At 42.6% G+C, this 19401-nt stretch overlaps 1 protein-coding gene across 2 annotated transcripts in view; it reads right to left on the bottom strand.

Annotated features, from left to right (window-relative positions):
* RAB40C (RAB40C, member RAS oncogene family) overlaps positions 1–19401 on the bottom strand; it is a 57162-nt gene that overhangs the window by 19220 nt on the left and 18541 nt on the right. The window contains exons 1-2 of one of the 2 annotated variants that reach the window (XM_073636611.1): positions 8586–8866; positions 4743–5049 (exon numbers count right to left, since the gene is read on the bottom strand). In XM_073636611.1, the coding sequence (XP_073492712.1) occupies positions 4743–4884 (142 nt within the window). In that variant the 5' untranslated portion in view covers positions 4885–5049; positions 8586–8866. Of the gene's footprint in view, positions 1–4742; positions 5050–8585; positions 8867–19401 lie in introns of those variants that run through there. The other variant, XM_073636610.1, reaches the window with a different exon arrangement.

The raw sequence follows: 19401 nt of genomic DNA, 5'->3' as shown, positions 1-19401 counted from the left end.
GCCTTGAACTACATTGGAAAACCATTAAATCGAAGTGGGAGGGATGGGAAGAAGCCCAACTTTTACAGGAAAATATGAGATTTGCATATAAATGCAGCAGCTTACATCTCTGTGCATAGTCATTGTTTTCACATACAACTGCTTGTTCACATCTTAATATGCCAAGATCAAGTTGTCCAAAGTTTGCAATGCTTTTAAAACGAAAAGGACAATAACCTGGCTCTTACAATGGAGTTATATAGAAAAGGATAATAAAAGACGGTTTAAAAGCCAACACATCTTACATATTAATTATACTAATATTTGTTTTAGAACAGAAGGATAGGTGCATGGGGCAAGTACAAGTTAATTATGGAGTTGCATCCGATTAGCTGTCATCAACACTTTTGCTTTCCATTTGAGGTTTTTTTTTTGTAATAAATCTTTTTGTGCACAGCACAGCAACCTACTGCAATCAATGAGGATTAATCTAGGGACAGTGCAGATCACCGCTTTATCTTAGCAGTGTGCTATTAATTACATTTCACAGTATCGAACAAACGATTTGCTTTTGCAGTAAACAGAAGTGGATATAAAATTATAGCCTTCTCCCTGTGGCCAGCACACAACACTGGGTGTGATCGCAGCCAGCCAATGACAGCCGTACAATCTCAAGACTGCATTATAAAAACTCTGGTCTGACTCATATCCCATAGGGAGTCCCAAGCAATTTTACAGAAACAAAAAAGGGAGGAGAGGAATGTCAGTTTTTTGGGAAGAGCGCAGTACATACACAGTTCGTAATTAAAATGACTACAACCAATTTGCTCCAACAGGGGACACAAATCCTTCCTGATCCCCTAAAGCAGGCATGTCAAACTCCGATAAAACATGGTGCCAAATGGAGAGGACTAAATCTTCAAGGGGGTTGCATTAGATCTACTGTGGCCAGACCTACTTCTCTCCCACAAAAAGAGAGTACAAGGTAACAAAGGTGCCATAAAACATTTCCAGACGTTTTTATTGTAAAATTATGTAAAAAAGGGGAACATACAAGAGATCAGCTAGGAGTGCCTTTTTGTAAAACCACCGAGGGTCACAAAGAAGAAACTGGGGGCCACATACACCAATTAAAATGTTTAACATGCCTGCCCTAAGGCAACTGCATATAGTCTAGATCAGGGCTCCACAAATCCCAGGCGCCAGTTCACCATGGCAGCAAGATATTGTGTCCTGGCGACTGGTCTACAAGAACATATTTGGGGGGGCACACCCTAAAATGCGTTTAAATTCAAAATGGTGCTGCTATAAGACCTACAAACCGTACAAAATATTTTACAGCGCACACATACAAGAATGACATTTCCTGCAAGGCTAGTTAAAAACACCTGAACATATTCAAAAAATACGGGGGTTTGGTCACACTATATGGTCATATAGAGCTAAGCCCACTTACTGCGACAAACTACCCCAAAAAAACCTGGTCAGGGTCTATTGTATTGTAATAGACCTTGACCAGGTTTTTTGGGCTGGAGCACCCCTCCCCCTCCTCATTACCTCTTATTTAGTGGCCACCAGTGCATAGGATGTATCCCCTTCAGTTCTCCCACATAGAGGAGTTCAGCTCCCAGGGTTGAGACAAAGGATCTTCCATTCTATTACTAGAGTAGGACCCACTAATTCGGGGTACTTTGTCGCAGTAAGTGGGCTTAGCACTATATGACCATATAGTGTGACCAAACACCTGTATTTTTTGAATATGTTCAGGTGTTTTTAACTAGTCTTGCAGGAAATGTCATTCTTGTATGCGTGTGCTGTAAAATATTTTGTACTGGCGACTGGTCTGCCGCCTGAATGCTCCGCACAACCCATGCCCCTTATGTTTCCTGGGCTCTGCTTGCCCATCTGTGGGCCCCGGGACCAGCATAGCGGGTGCCACCAGGTAGAGGGGAGGGAGGACAGCGGACACACATCCGCTCTCCTCCCCTTCTTGTTGCCAACTCAGAAGTGAACTGTCCCCGGTGCCCGGTCCCCGGTGACAGTTTACACGACCATCATAGCAGGGAAATAATGTAAGGCAGTGCAATGCATTACCCTGCATGTCTCATTAAAGATAACCTGTCACAAAAAAAAAAAAAAAAAAAAAAAATCACCACATAAGGTAAAAAAAAAAAAAAAAAAAAAAAAAAAAAAAAAAAAAAGTATGGAAGACACTAGTAAGCATAATAGTTAGGAATCCGATGACCCCCTCCCTCTCTAATCAGGTGTCCCTAAAGGTAAACTCCCCCTCTAAGACAGATACAGCCAAGAAACTAGTATCTCTAAAAAATAAACAGCAAAAGCAGTACAGTACAGGTTTCCTATGAATTACCGTATCTGCCCAATGTGACACAAAACAACTGTCCAGTTACATGGGCAGTGCCCTAAAGAACACCAATACATATCCTGTAAGCTCTGCAATGCCAAGTAGTCCAGGATTGGCAGTGATGAAGCGGGAGTTGTTCGTCTGCTTTTAGTACACTTTAATTTCAGTTTTTGAATTAGGAAGTTGCTGCACTGTGACTCAAACCCTGAGAAGGCAATTAATCCTTTTTCGATAGCAGCAACTATAGCTAGGAGTTCAGCAGGAAGTCTTTGCAAGGAAAGCCTGTGAAGGTGGTGCCATAGATGCAAAGCTGGCAATTCCCATAGGCAAAGCAACAAGGACAGCAATAGAAAGAACTCTCTGGGGTCTGCAGGCAGTATAACTTTAGATCTAAATTTCCCTAACAGCCATCCACCGCAGACATGTCATTAAAAGGAATTCTCCTTTGGGTTGTCCAATGGGTAGTTTGTGGACCAAGCCTATGATTTCCACCCAAAATTCTGTCACATAAGTGTGTGGCATGTTAGATCTTATCATTGCATTTTCTAAACCAGTGAAAAATACTTTACTTTAAAAACTAAACGTAGGACACAGGGCTATGCAGGCTGGAGCTTGAAAACCAAGAGACCATGGGGGTTGATTTAGTAAAACTGGAGAGTGCAAAATCTGGGGCAGCTGTGCATAGAAACAAATCAGCTTCCAGGTTTTTTGTCAAAGCTTAATTGAACAAGCTGAAGTTAGAAGCAGATTGGCTACCGTGCATAGATGTACCAGATTCTGAGTGCTCCCTGTTTTGGGAAATCAACCCTTTTTAAAAGGCATTGCTCTGACCTTGACAGGAATGATCTTCTAGCAGGTAGAATTACCATGAGATTCTTCTTGACCAGCTGGAGTGCTGCCATCTGACACAGAGGCCACTGCACTGCACCCTTGAGGTTCACAACACTAATCAGTGTCGGCATTTGCTACATTTTAAAGTAGAACTATAGGCAAAACTTGAATCATCATTCCTTTTTTTTCACCATCTGTGTCCCATTGTGGAGATATCCCTTCACTTCCTGTCCCATAGCCAAACAGGAAGTGAAAGGAAATCCCTGCAAAGTTAAGAAAATTCCTTGGGGACCCCCAGGTCACCCATTGGAAGATTTCCCTACTATTATTTTTCTGGGGACAACCAAAAATTTTAGGTTTTCTTTTACTTTCACTGATAATGGTAAACAGGACAAATAGAGAGGGTGAATCTCCTTAAGGGGGCCACAGACAACAATTAACCACTTTCCTAATGCGCTATAGCCGAAAGCGTGGGCTTCCAGTGCCTGGGAAGGCGTCCATAGACCTCCCGTTATCGCGCTCTTTGATCGTCAAACTCGACTGATCACAAATTGGGGTAAAGGGCCAATCACATCGGCCCTTTACCACGTGATCAGCTGTCAGCCAATAAAAGCTGATCACAGAAGATAAAAGAAGCCAGTTATTGGCTTTTTTTTCTCCTCACGCTATCCAGTAAACGGCTTCTGTTACAGGGACATCGGCCCCAACATTTACCATCAGTGCTTCTAATCAGTGCCCCCTTATCAGTGAAGGAGAAAAAAGACCTGTTTGCAAAATTTTATAACAAATTGAATTTTTTTTTTCAAAATTTTTGGTCTTTTTTTTGTTACTTTAGCAAAAAAAAAAAAAAAAAAAAAACAAAACCCAGTGGCGATTAAATACTACCAAAAGAAAGCTCTATTTGTGTGAAAAAAATGTTTGGGTACAGCGTTACATGACCGTGCAATTGTCATTCAAAGTGTGACAGCACCGAAAGCTAAGAATTGGCCTGGGCAGGAAGAGGGTAAAAGAGCCCAGTAAGCAAGTGGTTAAAAAAAATGACAAGCGTTCTCATCCCTCTGCACTCCATCCAAAACTAAAAGAAATAAAAAATAAAAATAAAAACAGTTTTGCATTCAGTTATACTTTGGGCAATCATGTGAACAAAGAAAAGGAAAAGTAACGTAGATACAAGACCTAGCTTTCTGACATTCTGCATGTGTATGGAAAGTAAAGGCCTTGCTTGCCCATTTTTTACATGCTCAATTATCAATCAGTTAGGATCTTCTCATGTATGCAGTCATTGTGCAACCTTTTACTTTGTCCACCGCATGGCACAGAAGCTTGGCAGGCTGCGCTGAACAAAAGGATCACCCAAGTTTAGCTGCATGCATGTACAGCCAAAAATGTCTAAATTCAAGCACGAGTCGCCTCAGATGGCCCAATACATCCTATATTCAGATGGACCGCCTTTTTTTGGCAGGCTGACAAAGAAATGGGACATTCACTGAACAGTGCCCATGGGGGATTACCAGGTGCTTGGCACTGACAAGACAAAAACATAGCTTTCAGTACAACAGCTGCTCACCGTTACTATAGGAGTATGGAGATTCTGATGCGCCATCCTGCAGACTCTCCAGGATTTCCCCCTTGCCGACATCACTGTCCCCCACCAACAAGAATTTCAGGAGGTAATCGTAGCTCTTCACAGGGCTGCCCTGAGTGCCCATACTCCTTGTCAGGAGGTAAACGGCATGTCAGGCCCCCTGCAGGTGCTTCTTTAACCAGATGCTGCTAGTTAGTGATGCCCAGGGTGGTAGCGAGACCGCACATGGGATGCTTCTCTTCTACTGCCTCATTTAAATATTCCTGGGAGACAGGGTGGAGACACAATCCTGCAAGATAAAACAAAACCACAACTTTCACTGAAAAGGAACAAGCTGTCAATTTACAATTCTTAAACAGTACAGCAAGCCATACACACCCATATCTCAATATCCCGTATATTCCCAGCCAGAAGAATCAAATGCATCCCATCCATACTAGTCTGCATCGTAATATAAGCATCCATTCATTTAAACTCAGCCATTTACAAAGTGATCTTCCCTTGCAGCTTGACCAGTGAAAATATTTAGTTATGAGCAAGAGAAAGGGAGTGTCAAAGTTACTATCCAGCTTAAGCAAGTGAGAGGGAGAATTAAAAGTACATCCGCCTTTCCCAACCACAAAGGAGCATCGAAACTGATGCAAGAGTTCCGAGACCAATAATGAGTCGTTTTGTTTGTTGTGGCTCTATAAGTCCCCATTTACTATCCTTTCTACAAGCATGTGCTTAACCACTTCAGCTCCTGAAGGTTTACCCCCCCCCCCCCTTCATGACCAGGATATTTTTTGCGATACGGCACTGCGTTACTTTAACTGACAATTGCACGGTTGTGCGACGTATCCAAATAAATTTGATGTCCTGTTTTTTCCAACAAATAGAGCTTTCTTTTGGTGGTACTTGGTCACCTCTGCGAAATTTAATTTTTGCGCTAGAAACAAAAAAAATACCAACAATTTTGAGCAGAAAAAAAATTATAATATTATTCATAATATTTTTACTTTCTGCTATAAAACATATCAAATTAATTTTTTTTTTAAAAAAATCCAACTTCATCAATTTACACCAATATGTATTTTGCTACATATTTTTGGTTAAAAAAAAAAAAAAAAAAAATCACAATAAGCGTATATTGATTGGTTTGCGCAAAAATTATAGCGTCTACAAACTACAGGACAGATTTATTGAATTTTTATTTTTTTTTACTAGTACTGGCGGCGATCAGCGATTTTTAGCGGGACTGTGACATTGAGGTGGACAAATCTGACACTTTTTGGGAACCAGTGACACCAATACAGTGATCAGTGCTAAAAAATAAGCACTGTCACTGTACTAATGACACTGGCAGGAAAGGGGTTAACATCAGGGACGATCAAAGGGTTAAACGTGTTCCTTGGGAGTGCTTTGTAACTGTGTGGGGATGCTTTGACTGGGGGAAGACAGAGATCCATGTTCCTGCTTAGCAGGAACACAGGATCTCCATCTTCTCCTCTTACAGAACGGTGGTCTGCCTCTCCTGAGAATGATCGGTCGGTCCCAGTTGCATCACAGTGGGAGCGGGTCACCGGCGGTGTGCGCGCTCCAGACCCAGTGCACGAAATCACGTACAGGTACGCTATTTCACACAGGAGGGCTGCCCTACCGCAGTATATCTGCATGGAATGATCCATAAAAGGTTGGAGCATTACTAAACCCAAAAGTAAACATATTGCAGCTTATCAATTCTTAGATGTAATGACTGTATTAGTTTCCTTTTTTCAGGCTTTCTTCTATTTTCATCTGGTGATCCAACCAGCAATTCTGTATCAGTTTTCAGGGATGAGACAACCCACTTAACACTGGCAGGGTTGATCAAAAAAGGATCCCCTTTTATTTATTCATGCAAAACCTTTAACCCAAAAGGGAAAAAAAAAAAAAAAAAAAAAAAAAAAACCACAACAACAACAAAAAAAAACAAAAAAAACTGTTTGCTGTAACCAATTATAAAGTGTGAGCTGGAGCCTGGCTTCAATTTACTTAGTATATATATGCATTCTATCTGCATCTACAGCTTCAGGGAGACCCAAGAAACACCAATTCAAGTTGGCAAGATTTATAGGAGTCCCTGGTTAAAGCGTTTGTTACCCCAACACCTCATATTCCTGACATGTGCCTACTGTACCATGTACTTGTAGGAGAAAGTATCCTGATCTCTTTGTATTGCCACCTTAATGTGAAATCCCTGGTGTTCCTGCCAGTCCCTCTGCTTTCCTAATAAAAACTGACCACACTAAGCCGGAGAGCACAAGAAGAACTCAGTGTGCTCTCCTCCAATGATTGATTCAAATTTAAGTATTTATAATGTTTTTTTTAAGATCTATACAAAAATGTTTTGCCTTTCATTTCTATTTTAAAAGGAATGGGTTGTTTAGTCACTTTAAAAAGAATTGTAAAAGGCAGAAGTTTTTTTTATCTTAATGCATTCTATTTGTAGCAGCCTCCCCAGCACCCCCCTAATTACTTACCTGAGCCCCATCTCTCTCCAGCAATGTCCAAGAGTGTCTTAGCCATCCGGGACTCTACTCTTGATTGGCTGAGACACAGCAGCGGCGCCATTGGCTCCTGCAGCTGTCAAAGTCAGTTGGCCAATCAGAGGAGAGTGGAGGCAGGGCCAGGGCTCCGTGTCTGAATGGACACACGTTGGCTGCTGGGGCACTCAACAGGAGGGAGGGGCCAGGCACAGCAAAGAGGGACCCGAGAAGAGGATCCGGGCTGCTCTGTGCAAAACCAACTGCACAGAGCAGGTAAGTATAACATTTGTTTTTTTTTTTTTTTTTTATTAGCAAACAAGACTTTACAATCACTTTAAACACTACCCTGCCCCCAGACTGACAATGCTACGGTCTGCTGTGTTTCTTCATCCAGAGTAGGGGCACTTTAATACAGGAGGTGTGTTACTGGTCAGATCATCAGGTGGAAACAGAGGGGGCAAAATAACCAAAGAAAAGACTGATAATGCCTAATATATATATTACATATATACACACACACACACACACACACACATATATATATACATACAAATATAATACAGTTCAAATACAAACTTAAGTATAAATAATTTGGAAAAAGTTTCAGAATTCTATGATGTAATGATACTGACAATGGCAAAATCATGAAATATGGAAATGGAGAAGGGTGAAATCTCCATTTGAGAAACAAGATCTGTGTATTTTTTCCAGCCTATGAGTGCTCATACCACAACTGGGATAAAATGATCACACAGATAAGAACAGGAATCAAAAGGCATAACATAGCAAACGGGTCTGGACAAATCCCGGGAGCTAAAAAGCCAATGCCAAAAAAAAAAAAAAAAAAAAAAAAAAAAAAAAAAAAAAAAAAAAGGAAAACCCACAAAATCCAAGCCTCACTTTGAACAGTTTTTATTCCCATCATTCAAAGCCAGTATGTGCAACTCCAGCAAAAAGCCTGCCGTCAATCAAATTGCATAAACTGGCTTCTAAATTCTACATCATCCTTCCCACTGCTGGTGTTAAAAAAAACACTTTTCATCCTCTGAAACCATCACATGTTAGAAAATATAAGATGTCATCTCTGCTGCATAAACATGTACGGCTTGATGGGAATCTGGCACCATTTGATTCATGGTACGTCAGTTCAGCTATTCTGAATGGCTGACAATTCTTGATGGGACAAAATCAAAAGATCTAGCTGCATATAAAACACCAGATGCCTAATATTTATTGCACTGGATTGTATACAACTATCCACATACATACTGACCCCATGTACTGTGGGATATTACACAATTATTCACATACATACAACCTGTGTTACAGGATCCCCAATTTGTAGGATGCTTCTTCTCTAGTCCATCCACGCTGTCCTCCTCCTCTGGTCATATAGTACAGGACAGCATAAAAGCCTATTCTTCCCACCCAGTATTAGCATACTGATGAAGGGAGAGGTATAGCCGGCATCATCCAATCACAACACAGCTTGTGTTTCCAGCCCCTCCCTGGACAGGGGGCGGATTATAGAGCTATTTGCATGAAGAGCAAAACACAGGCAGATGGCTCAGCATCTTAACCATTGCAGGGCTGAAAAACAACAGCACTGGGATTTAGACTGATGCCTTAGGCAAGCCTTCCTGGTAATGAGAGGGTTAATGCATTATGCTTTTACCATATAGCAACCTGGAGGCCATTCAAAGCCCACAAGATGAGAGTCATTGGATAGGGACACATCTTGATTGTGGCCTGGACTGTAGTGTATGCAGAGATGGGGGGTCTCCGCTGACATCACTCCATCCAGCTGCCACACAGGACAAAGCAAGAATAGAAACAAAAAAAAAAAGGAAATTCTCCTGACAAAGAGCTGGGTGCTGCATGTCAGATCTAAGGAAGTCAAAAGACATTACACAGCAATGGACTGACGCATTGGATTTGTTTATATAGCACTGACCTATTCAACAGAGTACTTAAAGCCAGACACATCAACCTCTAACCAAGACCAATAAGCAATCTTCTCCTTCCCCGGCCTCCTTCACACAAATAGTTTTGGCCAACAGCAAAGAATCAGATTCAAATGTCTTCTCTGGGCTAATACAGGCTGTTATTTACAGAGACCCTTTGTCAAGTAAGGACCATTGTTTGTTTATGGATTGTGCCAATCAATACACATATATAAACAAGATCAATGTTCCACAACATTCTGACTAAGACCTCGTGCACACTGGATGTTTTTACAGCTGCTGTTTTGGGCTTCAGATGTTTTTTTACAGTCAAACTCTCCAGCATGTTATCCTATGTGTCCATGCACACATAGACTGTTATCAATTGTAAAAAAAAAAAAAACGAAAGAAAAACGAGTTGGTTCTGAGAAGAGTTTTTCAGCTGTAAAAACGCTCTAAGGTAAAAAAAACAAACAACAAAAAACAAAAAAAACAAAACAAAAAACAAAAAACAAAAAAAAAAAAAAACACGGCTCACCAGCATTTAACGTTTTTGATCCCATTGAAAAATAAAAAATAACAAACAACCTTGCAAAAAAATTTGAAAAAACGTTGAAAAACTCACTGCAAAGCTACTGGCATTTTTAGAAAGTCCAGTGTGCATGAGGCCTAAGACCCCTTTCACACTGAGGCATTTTTGTGGCATTTTAGCTCCAAAAATAGCGCTATTAAAACGCTCATAGAACGCTCCCCATGCATCTCAATATACCCTTTCACACTGAGGCGTTGCACTGGCGGGGCGTTGAGGAAAGTCCTGCAAGCAGCATCTTTGGAGCATTGAAAAAAAAGCGCTTCAAAAACGCCCCTCTCCACTGAAATGAATTGAAAGCAATGTAAAAATGCCTGAATAGCGCCTATAATCAGCCCCGAGTTGTAGAAAAGTCACACACGATCTCACAAAAAGGTAAACATGCAAGCAGAAAAGAGAGCATTCTACGTGTAGGGAGGTGGGGTTGTTCTTTGACGCCAATGCTTCAATAACGCAGTTAAAATGCCCGCCAGCACTGCGGTAATTTTACCGATAGCACCCCAAAAACGCTGTAAAAATGCTAAGAGCTCTTTCACACTGAGGCGCTTCAAAAACGCCCTAAAATGAAACGCCCTAAAATGCCTTAGCGCTATTACCGCGTTTTTGGGGCGCTAGCGGTAAAGTTACCGCAACGCTGCGGGCGTTTTAACTGCGTTTTTCAAGCGTTATTGAAGCATGGGCGTCAAAGAACAACCCCACCTCCCTACATGTAGATGCTCTCTTTTCTGCTTGCATTTTTACCTTTTTGTGAGATCATGTGACTTTTCTACAGCTCAGGGCGGATTATAGGCGCTATTCAGGGAACTTTACAGCGCTTTCAAATCATTTCAATGGACACGCTTTTTTCAACGCCCAAAAGCTGCTCCAAAGAAGCTGCTTGCGGGACTTTTCTCAAAGCCCCGCCAGCGCAACGCCTCAGTGTGAAAGCACTTGGGATTGCAGATGAGGCTTCTTTCAGGCGCTTTTTTTAGCGCTAAAGCGCCTGAAAAACGCCCCAGTGTGAAAGGGGTCCAAGGCCCCTTTCACACTGGGGCGGTAGCGGTAAAACAGCGCTATTTTTAGCGCTGTTTTACCGCGGTATTCGGACGCTAGCGGTGCGGTTTTAACCCGCGCTGTCCCATTGATTTCAATGGGCAGGTGCGGTGAATACACCGCTCCAAAGATGCGGCTGACAGGAGATTTTTTCTTCTCCTGTCAGCGCACCACTTCAGTGTGAAAGCCCTTGGGCTTTCACACTGAACAAACAGTAGAGGCTGTTTTGGGGAGGTTTGCAGGCGGTATTTTTAGAGCAATAATGCCTGCAAACCGCCCCAGTGTGAAAGGGGCCTAAGGCATTTTAGGGCATTTTTGGAACTCCTCAGTGTGAAAGGGCTCTAATACTAGGGCAGCATAAAGCTGGACACAGACAGAACGAGGCTGGACACACAGACGCAAAATCAAAAAATACTTTCCATACATACAGCTCAGATGGGAATATGCCGAGTGGACCTGTATAATCTCTCTGCCTGGCCGTGTATTATAGAACATTAGGAAACAAGCAAGAATGGGACCATTTCCTCCCTCCCATAAATCACTGACTGGGGAGGGAGTGGGGGGTGTTCTGCTCTAGCTAGTAATACACTCAATATCTACGGAGGAGATTTACTAAGGCTTCATGTACACGGGACATTTTTACAACCTCTCCTGAACGATTTAACTTGACAGCTAGTAACCCACGTTTAAAACGGCCGTTTTGCCGCATTTCCATGCCGCGTCTAGCGGCGTTTGCGTAAAAAAATAAAAAAACGCCTATAAACGAAAAATGCGGCTAAACACGAGTTACCGCCCTTCAACCGTGATATTGTACTGCCCCCAACCACAAGTGTGATGAAGGCCTTAAAGCAGAACTAAAGTCACTATACTTACATTCTCTCCAATAGTCCAAAGTACATGAGGGGTCCCTTAACAGTGCCAGCATCTTCTACTTGGCTGCCAGTCTTCGGCCATCTTCATTGGCCGCTGAAGGATGACGCATACGCAGGAGTTGGTCTACCGACACAGAAAGCCCATAACAACGTTGAAAATTCGCTGCTCACACACAGCCCAGTTTACACACCACAGAAGACAGCAAACAGCCAGGCAGGTTTATTTTTTTTAATTGCAGAAGAGACATTACAAAAACAGCTTGTCTGCTTGTAAGTTTTTTTTTTTTTTTTTTTATGCTGCCTTCAGTTCTGCTTTGTAAATGATAAATAGAAGCTGATGGTTGCTGTGCACAGCTGCTCCAGATTCCATCTGCTTTGATAAATTCCCTTCAATAAAATATATATATACTCGTCCCCCTGTAGCTCTTGTAAAGATGACAATTTACATTCAAACGTAAGTAAATAGTACAGGGATTCCAACAAATCGCGTAGTGAAAGTACAAGCGTTAGATGATAGTATAGAACACTACAGATAGAGTGAATCAAATAACACATCAGCACCAGTAGCTTTCTTCGCTACAAGCTCCACAATTCCCTGGAGGCCATTGACAGGCAGCAATCACATAGATCAATAAAAATCATACGTATTGCAGTACTTTGCAACACAAAAAAAAAACAAAACAGATGGAGTATGATTCCCCAGGGGAAAAGGCCAGAAAGGTTAAGAAAAAGAAGTTTTGGGCTGAGACATACACCACTAGAGCATTTAAATGCCGGTCAGGTGACACTCGTTATATATTGGGCCCCCCGGGATCCCATATTATCTAAAACTGACCTTATAGACACTAACAATTTTTTGATATATCTTATATATTTTTACGCTTTGCCTGTTTAAGGGACACCAAAGGTTACTAAAAATATTAAAATTTAATTTGTAAAAGGATCTATCCACCCAAAACCAACACTTCAGTTAATTGGTAGATATTCTATTGGTGGAAACTCCACCTCTGCTGGAAATATTATGAAAATGTCGCACTGTTCCTCGTGGATTTCTTTTTTTCCAAGGACTTTTTTTTTTTTTTTTTTTATTATTATTATGGAAAATGTAACGGTTGGAACAAGCCGAGGTCTTATGTCGACTGGCTTTTGTACACATATTCACATCAGAACAGATTCTGTAAAAGCAGCTTGAAACAGAGTGGAAGGAAATCAACTGCAAGTCAAATGCACCTGCAATGAATTCAATGCCAAACAGGTATATCAAAAGCAAGCTGCATTAGTCCACTGACACGCTCAGAGCTCATTGACACAGGCCCAAAGGGGGTGGAAAAATCGAATACTCCCAGGTGGACAGGAATAGAGTTGGGAATTATAGCAGAAATCTCTCCTGTTGGGTCCAAGAAAAAAAAAAAAGCCAGGGCTGACATCCCTCAGGCTCCACCTAAAACCAACATACCGTATTACTTTTTGGTAGACTGATCTGTTTAGGAATGTCATGGAAGAATTTGGGCTGTGACTGCTTACCCTCTACCTGAACATGCTAGTTACCTGGCTGTCATGCTAACCCCCTGGCTACAGCACTTTGAGTCGACCCAGAAACAAGTATACAGATCAGAAAACTTGCAACAAAATGAAAGGTTCTCATCTACATAACTGTTCCAGGTGACTGCAAAACAGTTTGCTTTTTTTCATTAGGAGAATTAAACTATATGTCAGACTCTAGATTTCCTTTATGAGAGTTTCCATTAAAGGCAAGTCCAGCGTCTGGCTGCATGGCCTGGTTCTGTGCTTATAACCAGGGCTGTGTTTATATCATGGTCACCAGTAGAGGGTGCTGCAAACGGCCATTGGCCAAAATAGGCATCCCAGCCTCCCAGGATATACTCCCAGAACCAGGGGGGCTACAAACAGGATTTCTCTTCAGTAAAGACAACCCATTATACTGAATTTATTTATTTTTTTTTTTTTTTAGAGGCTGCAGGAAGAAGAATAATAAAAAAAAAAAAAAAAAGGATTTATAAACTGCGGTTATACTGAAAATGGCATTTTATATTCCCTTATTCTCCATCGGTATTTCTGGTGTCTTCACTATAACCAGAAAGGTCACCTTACCTCATTGTTCCTCAAGTCTTTAAAAACATACAAGCCATGGTCTCAGTAAGACAGAGCCAGAGAGACAGCTGCATGGAAAGTGGGATAAGGGGCTCAATATCTTAGGCTGCATCTGTGCTACATACTAGCAGATCTGATGCACACCAAATCACAAAGGAGTAAGAAAAAGTAAAAAAAAAAAAAAAATGATTTACATGCCTCTACCACCACCAGCTCTACATAAGTATTACAGGTCTTGTTGAAAGTGGTTCTAAAGGCTGAGCCCCCTCTCGATCCAGCGATGTGCACGAGAGCCTCTGCTGTCCCGGGACTCTCTCCATATTGGCTTAGACAGCAGTAGGAGCCATTGGCTTCCACTGCTCTCAATCATAGCCAGTAGGCCAATGAGGAGAGTGTCTTATGGACGCACAGAGCAGAACTCAGGAGCGAGCACGCACCAGTGCCCCCATAGCAAGCAGCTTTGTTGGTGGCACTGGTCAAGGGGGAGGAGCCAGGAGAGTTGGCAGGGGACCCGAGAAGAAGTCCCAGCCCGGCCGCGCTAGGACACAGTGCGACCCCGATCTCTAAAGCCCCCATCACTGCCAGCAATGAATGCCCACCACTGCCAGCAATGAGTGCCTCCAATCAGTGGCCATTAGTGATGCCAGTCAGTGCTGGCTATCACTGCTGCCCATCACTGCCACCCATCAAAATCTCACATGGTTACAGTGTAGCATGACCACGCAATAGTCATTCAAACTGATAGCGCTGAAAGCTGAAAAATGGCATGGGCAGGAAGGGGGTGAAAGTGCCCTGTATTGAAGGTGGTTAAAAGAGGTAAGGTTTTTTTTTTGCCTCTTTATACTTACCTAGGTGGATGCAGCATCAGACCGATGCTGCATTTGTCCCCCGCCACCTTGGCACTGAGAACCGAGCGATCAAAAACCACCGATGGCTTGGTTCTCACAGATCCCTGAGCGGAGAGCTGCTGACCGTCAATAAGCAGGTCTCCTCTCTGCTCCTCCATGCTCACTGGAGTGCTGAACTGTGGAGGGGTGAGGAGCGGCCATCCAAGTCTCAGCGGCTCGCTGCAGATGCCCCCCAGAGCCCCCCTTTTACTTACCTGAACCTGGTCTTTCCAGCAACGGGGACGAGCACACCAGCTCCAGCCGGTGTCTCGGGTCCCGGTTGGATAGATTGATAGCAGCACAGCCATTGGCTCCCGCTACTGTCAATCAAATCCAATTACACAGGACCTGGGGGCATGGCCGAGTCCTGCTGTCCGTGTCAATAGACGCAGCAGCAGGACACGGGAGTGTGGTTCTCCAACAGGGCTCTTGAGAAGAGGAGGAGCCAGGAGCGCCGCTGAGGGACCCCAGGAGGAGGATCAGAGCCACTCTGTGAAAAACTGCACAGAGGAGGTAAGTATGTTTTTTTTTGTTTTTTGTTTTTAAAAACTGAACCTTTAGATATCCTTTAAAAACATCCAGTGTGCATGAAATGAAGACTTGTCGGGCAATGATGCAATGTAAATGGGTCTCCATTGTTGGTGCAATATCAGCCAAGCCACCGCAGGTCCCCGTCAACCCTACATGTCAGTGTAAACTTTCAGCACTCTGATACATACTATAATGAATATATGCGGTCCTACCTCTCAGCACCTCTACGGTGGCCATTCACCTGCCAATTTTGTACCATTTTTTTATAGCGGGGAGAAACAAAATCTAGGTTTAAACATTAAATAGTTTGGAGGATGATACCCGTTAGGGCACAATATACTAACTGATAGCTGACAATGTAGAAAGGCGAATGGAATACCTTGTTCCTGGGACAAGTGTGTGGGTGAGGGTGCTGAGAACAATTATCACCCACCTTTGGCTGAGATGGGAGAGATAACAAGGGGAGATCATTATGTTTCGATGTTTTGTTCTGTGCATTTAACTGATTGGCAGAAAGTCGCTATTTTGGTGCTCTCATTAAAAATGTATCGTGTATTAAAAATGGGTATTTATTGCATGTATAGTACTACATCTTTGTTAAAAATAAATACATAAAATTACATGCAAGAAAAAAAAATAAAATAAAATAAATAAAAAGAAGAAGAAAGAAATTTATCAAAAAAGTCTTGATTCTCCTGAATAGTTCCAGGCAGATTTGCAGATCAAGCACTCAAAAGATCAAAACAGTAGCAATCAGTCACAAACATTGGCATTCCAGTTAAAAAGGCATTTCTGATCCATTTGCAAAGCAATATTTATTACAGGTACTTATATAGCACCGTCAGTTTACCCAACGCTTCACACATACACTCACTTTATTAGGTACACCTGTTCAATAGCTTGGCAACACAAATTGCTAATCAGCCAATCACATGGCAGCAACTTAATGCATTTAGGCATCCAGATGTGGTGAAGACGCCTTAGAGCCCATTCACACAGGGGCAACACGACTTCCAGCACGACTTTGGGAGGCAACTTGGACACGACTTGAGTATGAATCACAGCACGACTTGGGGCAACTTACAACACAACTTGAAGTCGCCTCCAGGACAGGGAACTTTACAAGTGGCCAATCAGAGCTTATCAGCTGTGTGTGAGAAGGAGGGGGCTGGCTGTTTAGTGGAGGAAATTACTTTCTGTTTCTTTTCTGCTTCCTGTAAAGTTGCCTCAGTATGAACAGTGATCAGACTTGGAGGCAACTTCCATTGAAATCAATGGGTACAAGTTGCCTTCAAGTCGGATTGAAGTAGTACAGGAACCTTTTCTGAAGTCGGAGCGACTGCAGTAGTGTGCATTAAGACAGATCCATTCACTTACATTGATTTTTTAGTGTAGCGCGACTTGAGGCGACTAGGGGCGACTTGGGGCGACTTGAAGTCGGATCCAAAGTTGCCCCTGTATGAATGGGCTCTTACTGAAGTTCAAACCGAGCATCAGAATGTCGAAGAAAGGGGATTTAACCACTTCAATACAGGGCACTGCCCAGCGCTGAACATTTTGAATGACAATTGCGCGGTCATGCAACACTGTACCCAAATTAAATTTTGGATCATTTCCCCCCCCCCCCACATATAGAGCTTTCTTTTGGTGGCATATGATCACCTCTGCGGTTTTTATTTTTTGCGCTATAAACAAAAAAAGAAGCGACCGTTTTGAAAAACTTTTTGCTATAATAAATATCCCAAATTTATTTAAAAACAAACAAAAAAAAAAAAAACACAAGTTTTTTTCCTTTTTTTAGGCCGATATGTATTCTTATACATATCTTTGGTAAAAAAAAGCGTACATTGATTGGTTTGCGCAAAAGTTATAACGTCTACAAAATAGGTTATCGATTTATGACATGTTTATAATTATTTTTTATTTGTACTAGTAATGGCAGTAGTCTGCGATTTTTATCGTGACTGCGACATTGCGGCGGACAGATCGGACACTTTATTGAAACCATTCACATTTATACAGCGATCAGGGCTATAAACATGCACTGATTACTGTGTAAATGTCACTGGCAGGGAAGGGGTTAATACTAGGGTTCGATCAAGGGGTTAAATGTGTTCCCCGACTGTGTGGGGATGGGAATGACTAGGGGAGGAGACCGATCGGTGTGTCTCCTCTTCTCTGACAGGATGTGGATCTGTGCGTTTACACACACAGATCCACGTTCCTGCTCTGTCACGAGCGACCGCGTGTGCCAGGTGGACATATCGGCCGCCAGGCACACGCATCGACTCCTTGTTGACCAGCGCCCCCTATGCCGGCGGGAAGCCAAGGACGTCATATGACGCCCACCCAGAGGGACAGAGTGTTCCTGTGGACGTCATACGACAATGGCCCGGTATGGAAGTGGTTAAGTGACTTTGAACGTGGCATGGTTGTTGGTGCCAGAGAGGCTGGTCTGAGTATTTCAAAAACTGCTGATCTACTGGGGATTTTCACACACACACACACACCACCATATCTAGGGTTTACAGAGAATGGTTCGAAAAAGAAAAAATATCCAGTGAGCGGCAGTTGTGTGGATGAAAATGCCTTGTTGATGTCAGAGGAGAATGGGCAGACTGGTTACAGAAAATAGAAAGGTAACAGTAGAATACCATCTCTGAACGCACAACACATCAAATCTTGATGGGTTACAGCAGCAGAAGACCACACGGGGTGCCACTCCTGTCAGCTAAGAACAGGAAACAGAGTACAATTCGCACAGGCTCACCAAAATTGGACAATAGAAGATTGGAAAAACATTGCCTGGTCTGACGAGTGTCAATTTCAGCTGTGACATTCAGATGGTAGGGTCAGAATTTGGTGTAAACAACATGAAAGCGCATGGATCCATCCTGCCTTGTACCAACAGCTCAGGCTGGTGGTGTAATGGTGTGAAGGATATTTTCTTGACACACTTTGGGCCCCTTAGTACCAATTGAGCATCGCTTAAACACCACGGCCTACCTGAGTATTGCTTCTGACCATGTCCATCCCTTTAAGACTACAGTGTACCCATCTTCTGATGCCAGAACAACAATATTTAACCACTTTGCATCCAGGCCAATTTTGACACTTCGCTCCTACATGTCAAAAATCATAATTTCTTTGCTATAAAAATTACATAGAACCCCCAATTTTTCAAACGCGTTTTTTTTTTAAATGCTTTAAAAAAAAAAACAGCAAAGTTAGCCAAATTTTTTTTGCATAATGTGAAAGATGAAGTTACGCTGAGTAGATAGATACCTAACATGTCACGCTTCAAAATTGCACACGCTCATGGAATGGCGCCAAACTTTGGTACTTAAAAATCCCCATAGGCAAAGCTTTAAAATTTTTTACTGGTTACATGTTTTGAGTTACAGAGGAGGTCTAGGGCCAAAATTATTGCTCTCGCTCTAATGTTCGCGGCGATACCTTACATGTGTGGTTTGAACACCATTTTCATATGTGGGCGGGACTTACATATGCGTTCGCTTCTGCGTGCGAGCTCACGGGGATAGGGGTGCTTTAAAAAAAATTTATTTTTTTTTTTTATTGTTAATTTTACATAAATTTTTTATTTTGACACTTTTTAAAAAAAAAATGTTTTTGATCACTTTTATTCCTATTACAAGGAATGTAAACATCCCTTGTAATAGGAATATGACATGATCGGTCCTCTTTACAGTGAGATATGGGGTCAATAAGACCCCACATCTCACCTCTAGGCTGGGAAGCCTAAAATAAAAAAAAAACAAACAAAAAAAAACGATAACCGCTTCCCAGCCGAGGCGGCGCCGTTTTTTTGAATGCAGAGGCCGGGCGTGACGTCATAACATCGCACCCGGCCTCCGAACGATCATAGAGACTCCGGTGGCCATCTGGTCTGCCGGAAATCTCGATGATCTACATCCGACGCCGGCGGATGCGCTCTCCGACTCACCAATTGCTGAGGTGAGTCGGTAGAAGCACCGGAGGGCGGCGGGAGGGGCGACGTCCCCTTCGGCCGCCCGTAAGAACGATCAAGCAGCGGAACAGCCGCTATGATCATTCTTATGGTGTACGGAATCGCCGGCTGAAAATGCCGGTATCTGAATGTCGTCTGTAGCCTTAGGCATCATTCAGATATAACCCTGGAAAGTCGAGG

Source organism: Aquarana catesbeiana, linkage group LG06, assembly GCF_042186555.1.
Source record: "Aquarana catesbeiana isolate 2022-GZ linkage group LG06, ASM4218655v1, whole genome shotgun sequence".
NCBI classification, from domain to species: Eukaryota; Metazoa; Chordata; class Amphibia; order Anura; family Ranidae; genus Aquarana; species Aquarana catesbeiana.
The sequence above is the reverse complement of the archived record's forward strand: the minus strand, read 5'-3'. Positions and strand labels throughout refer to the sequence as shown.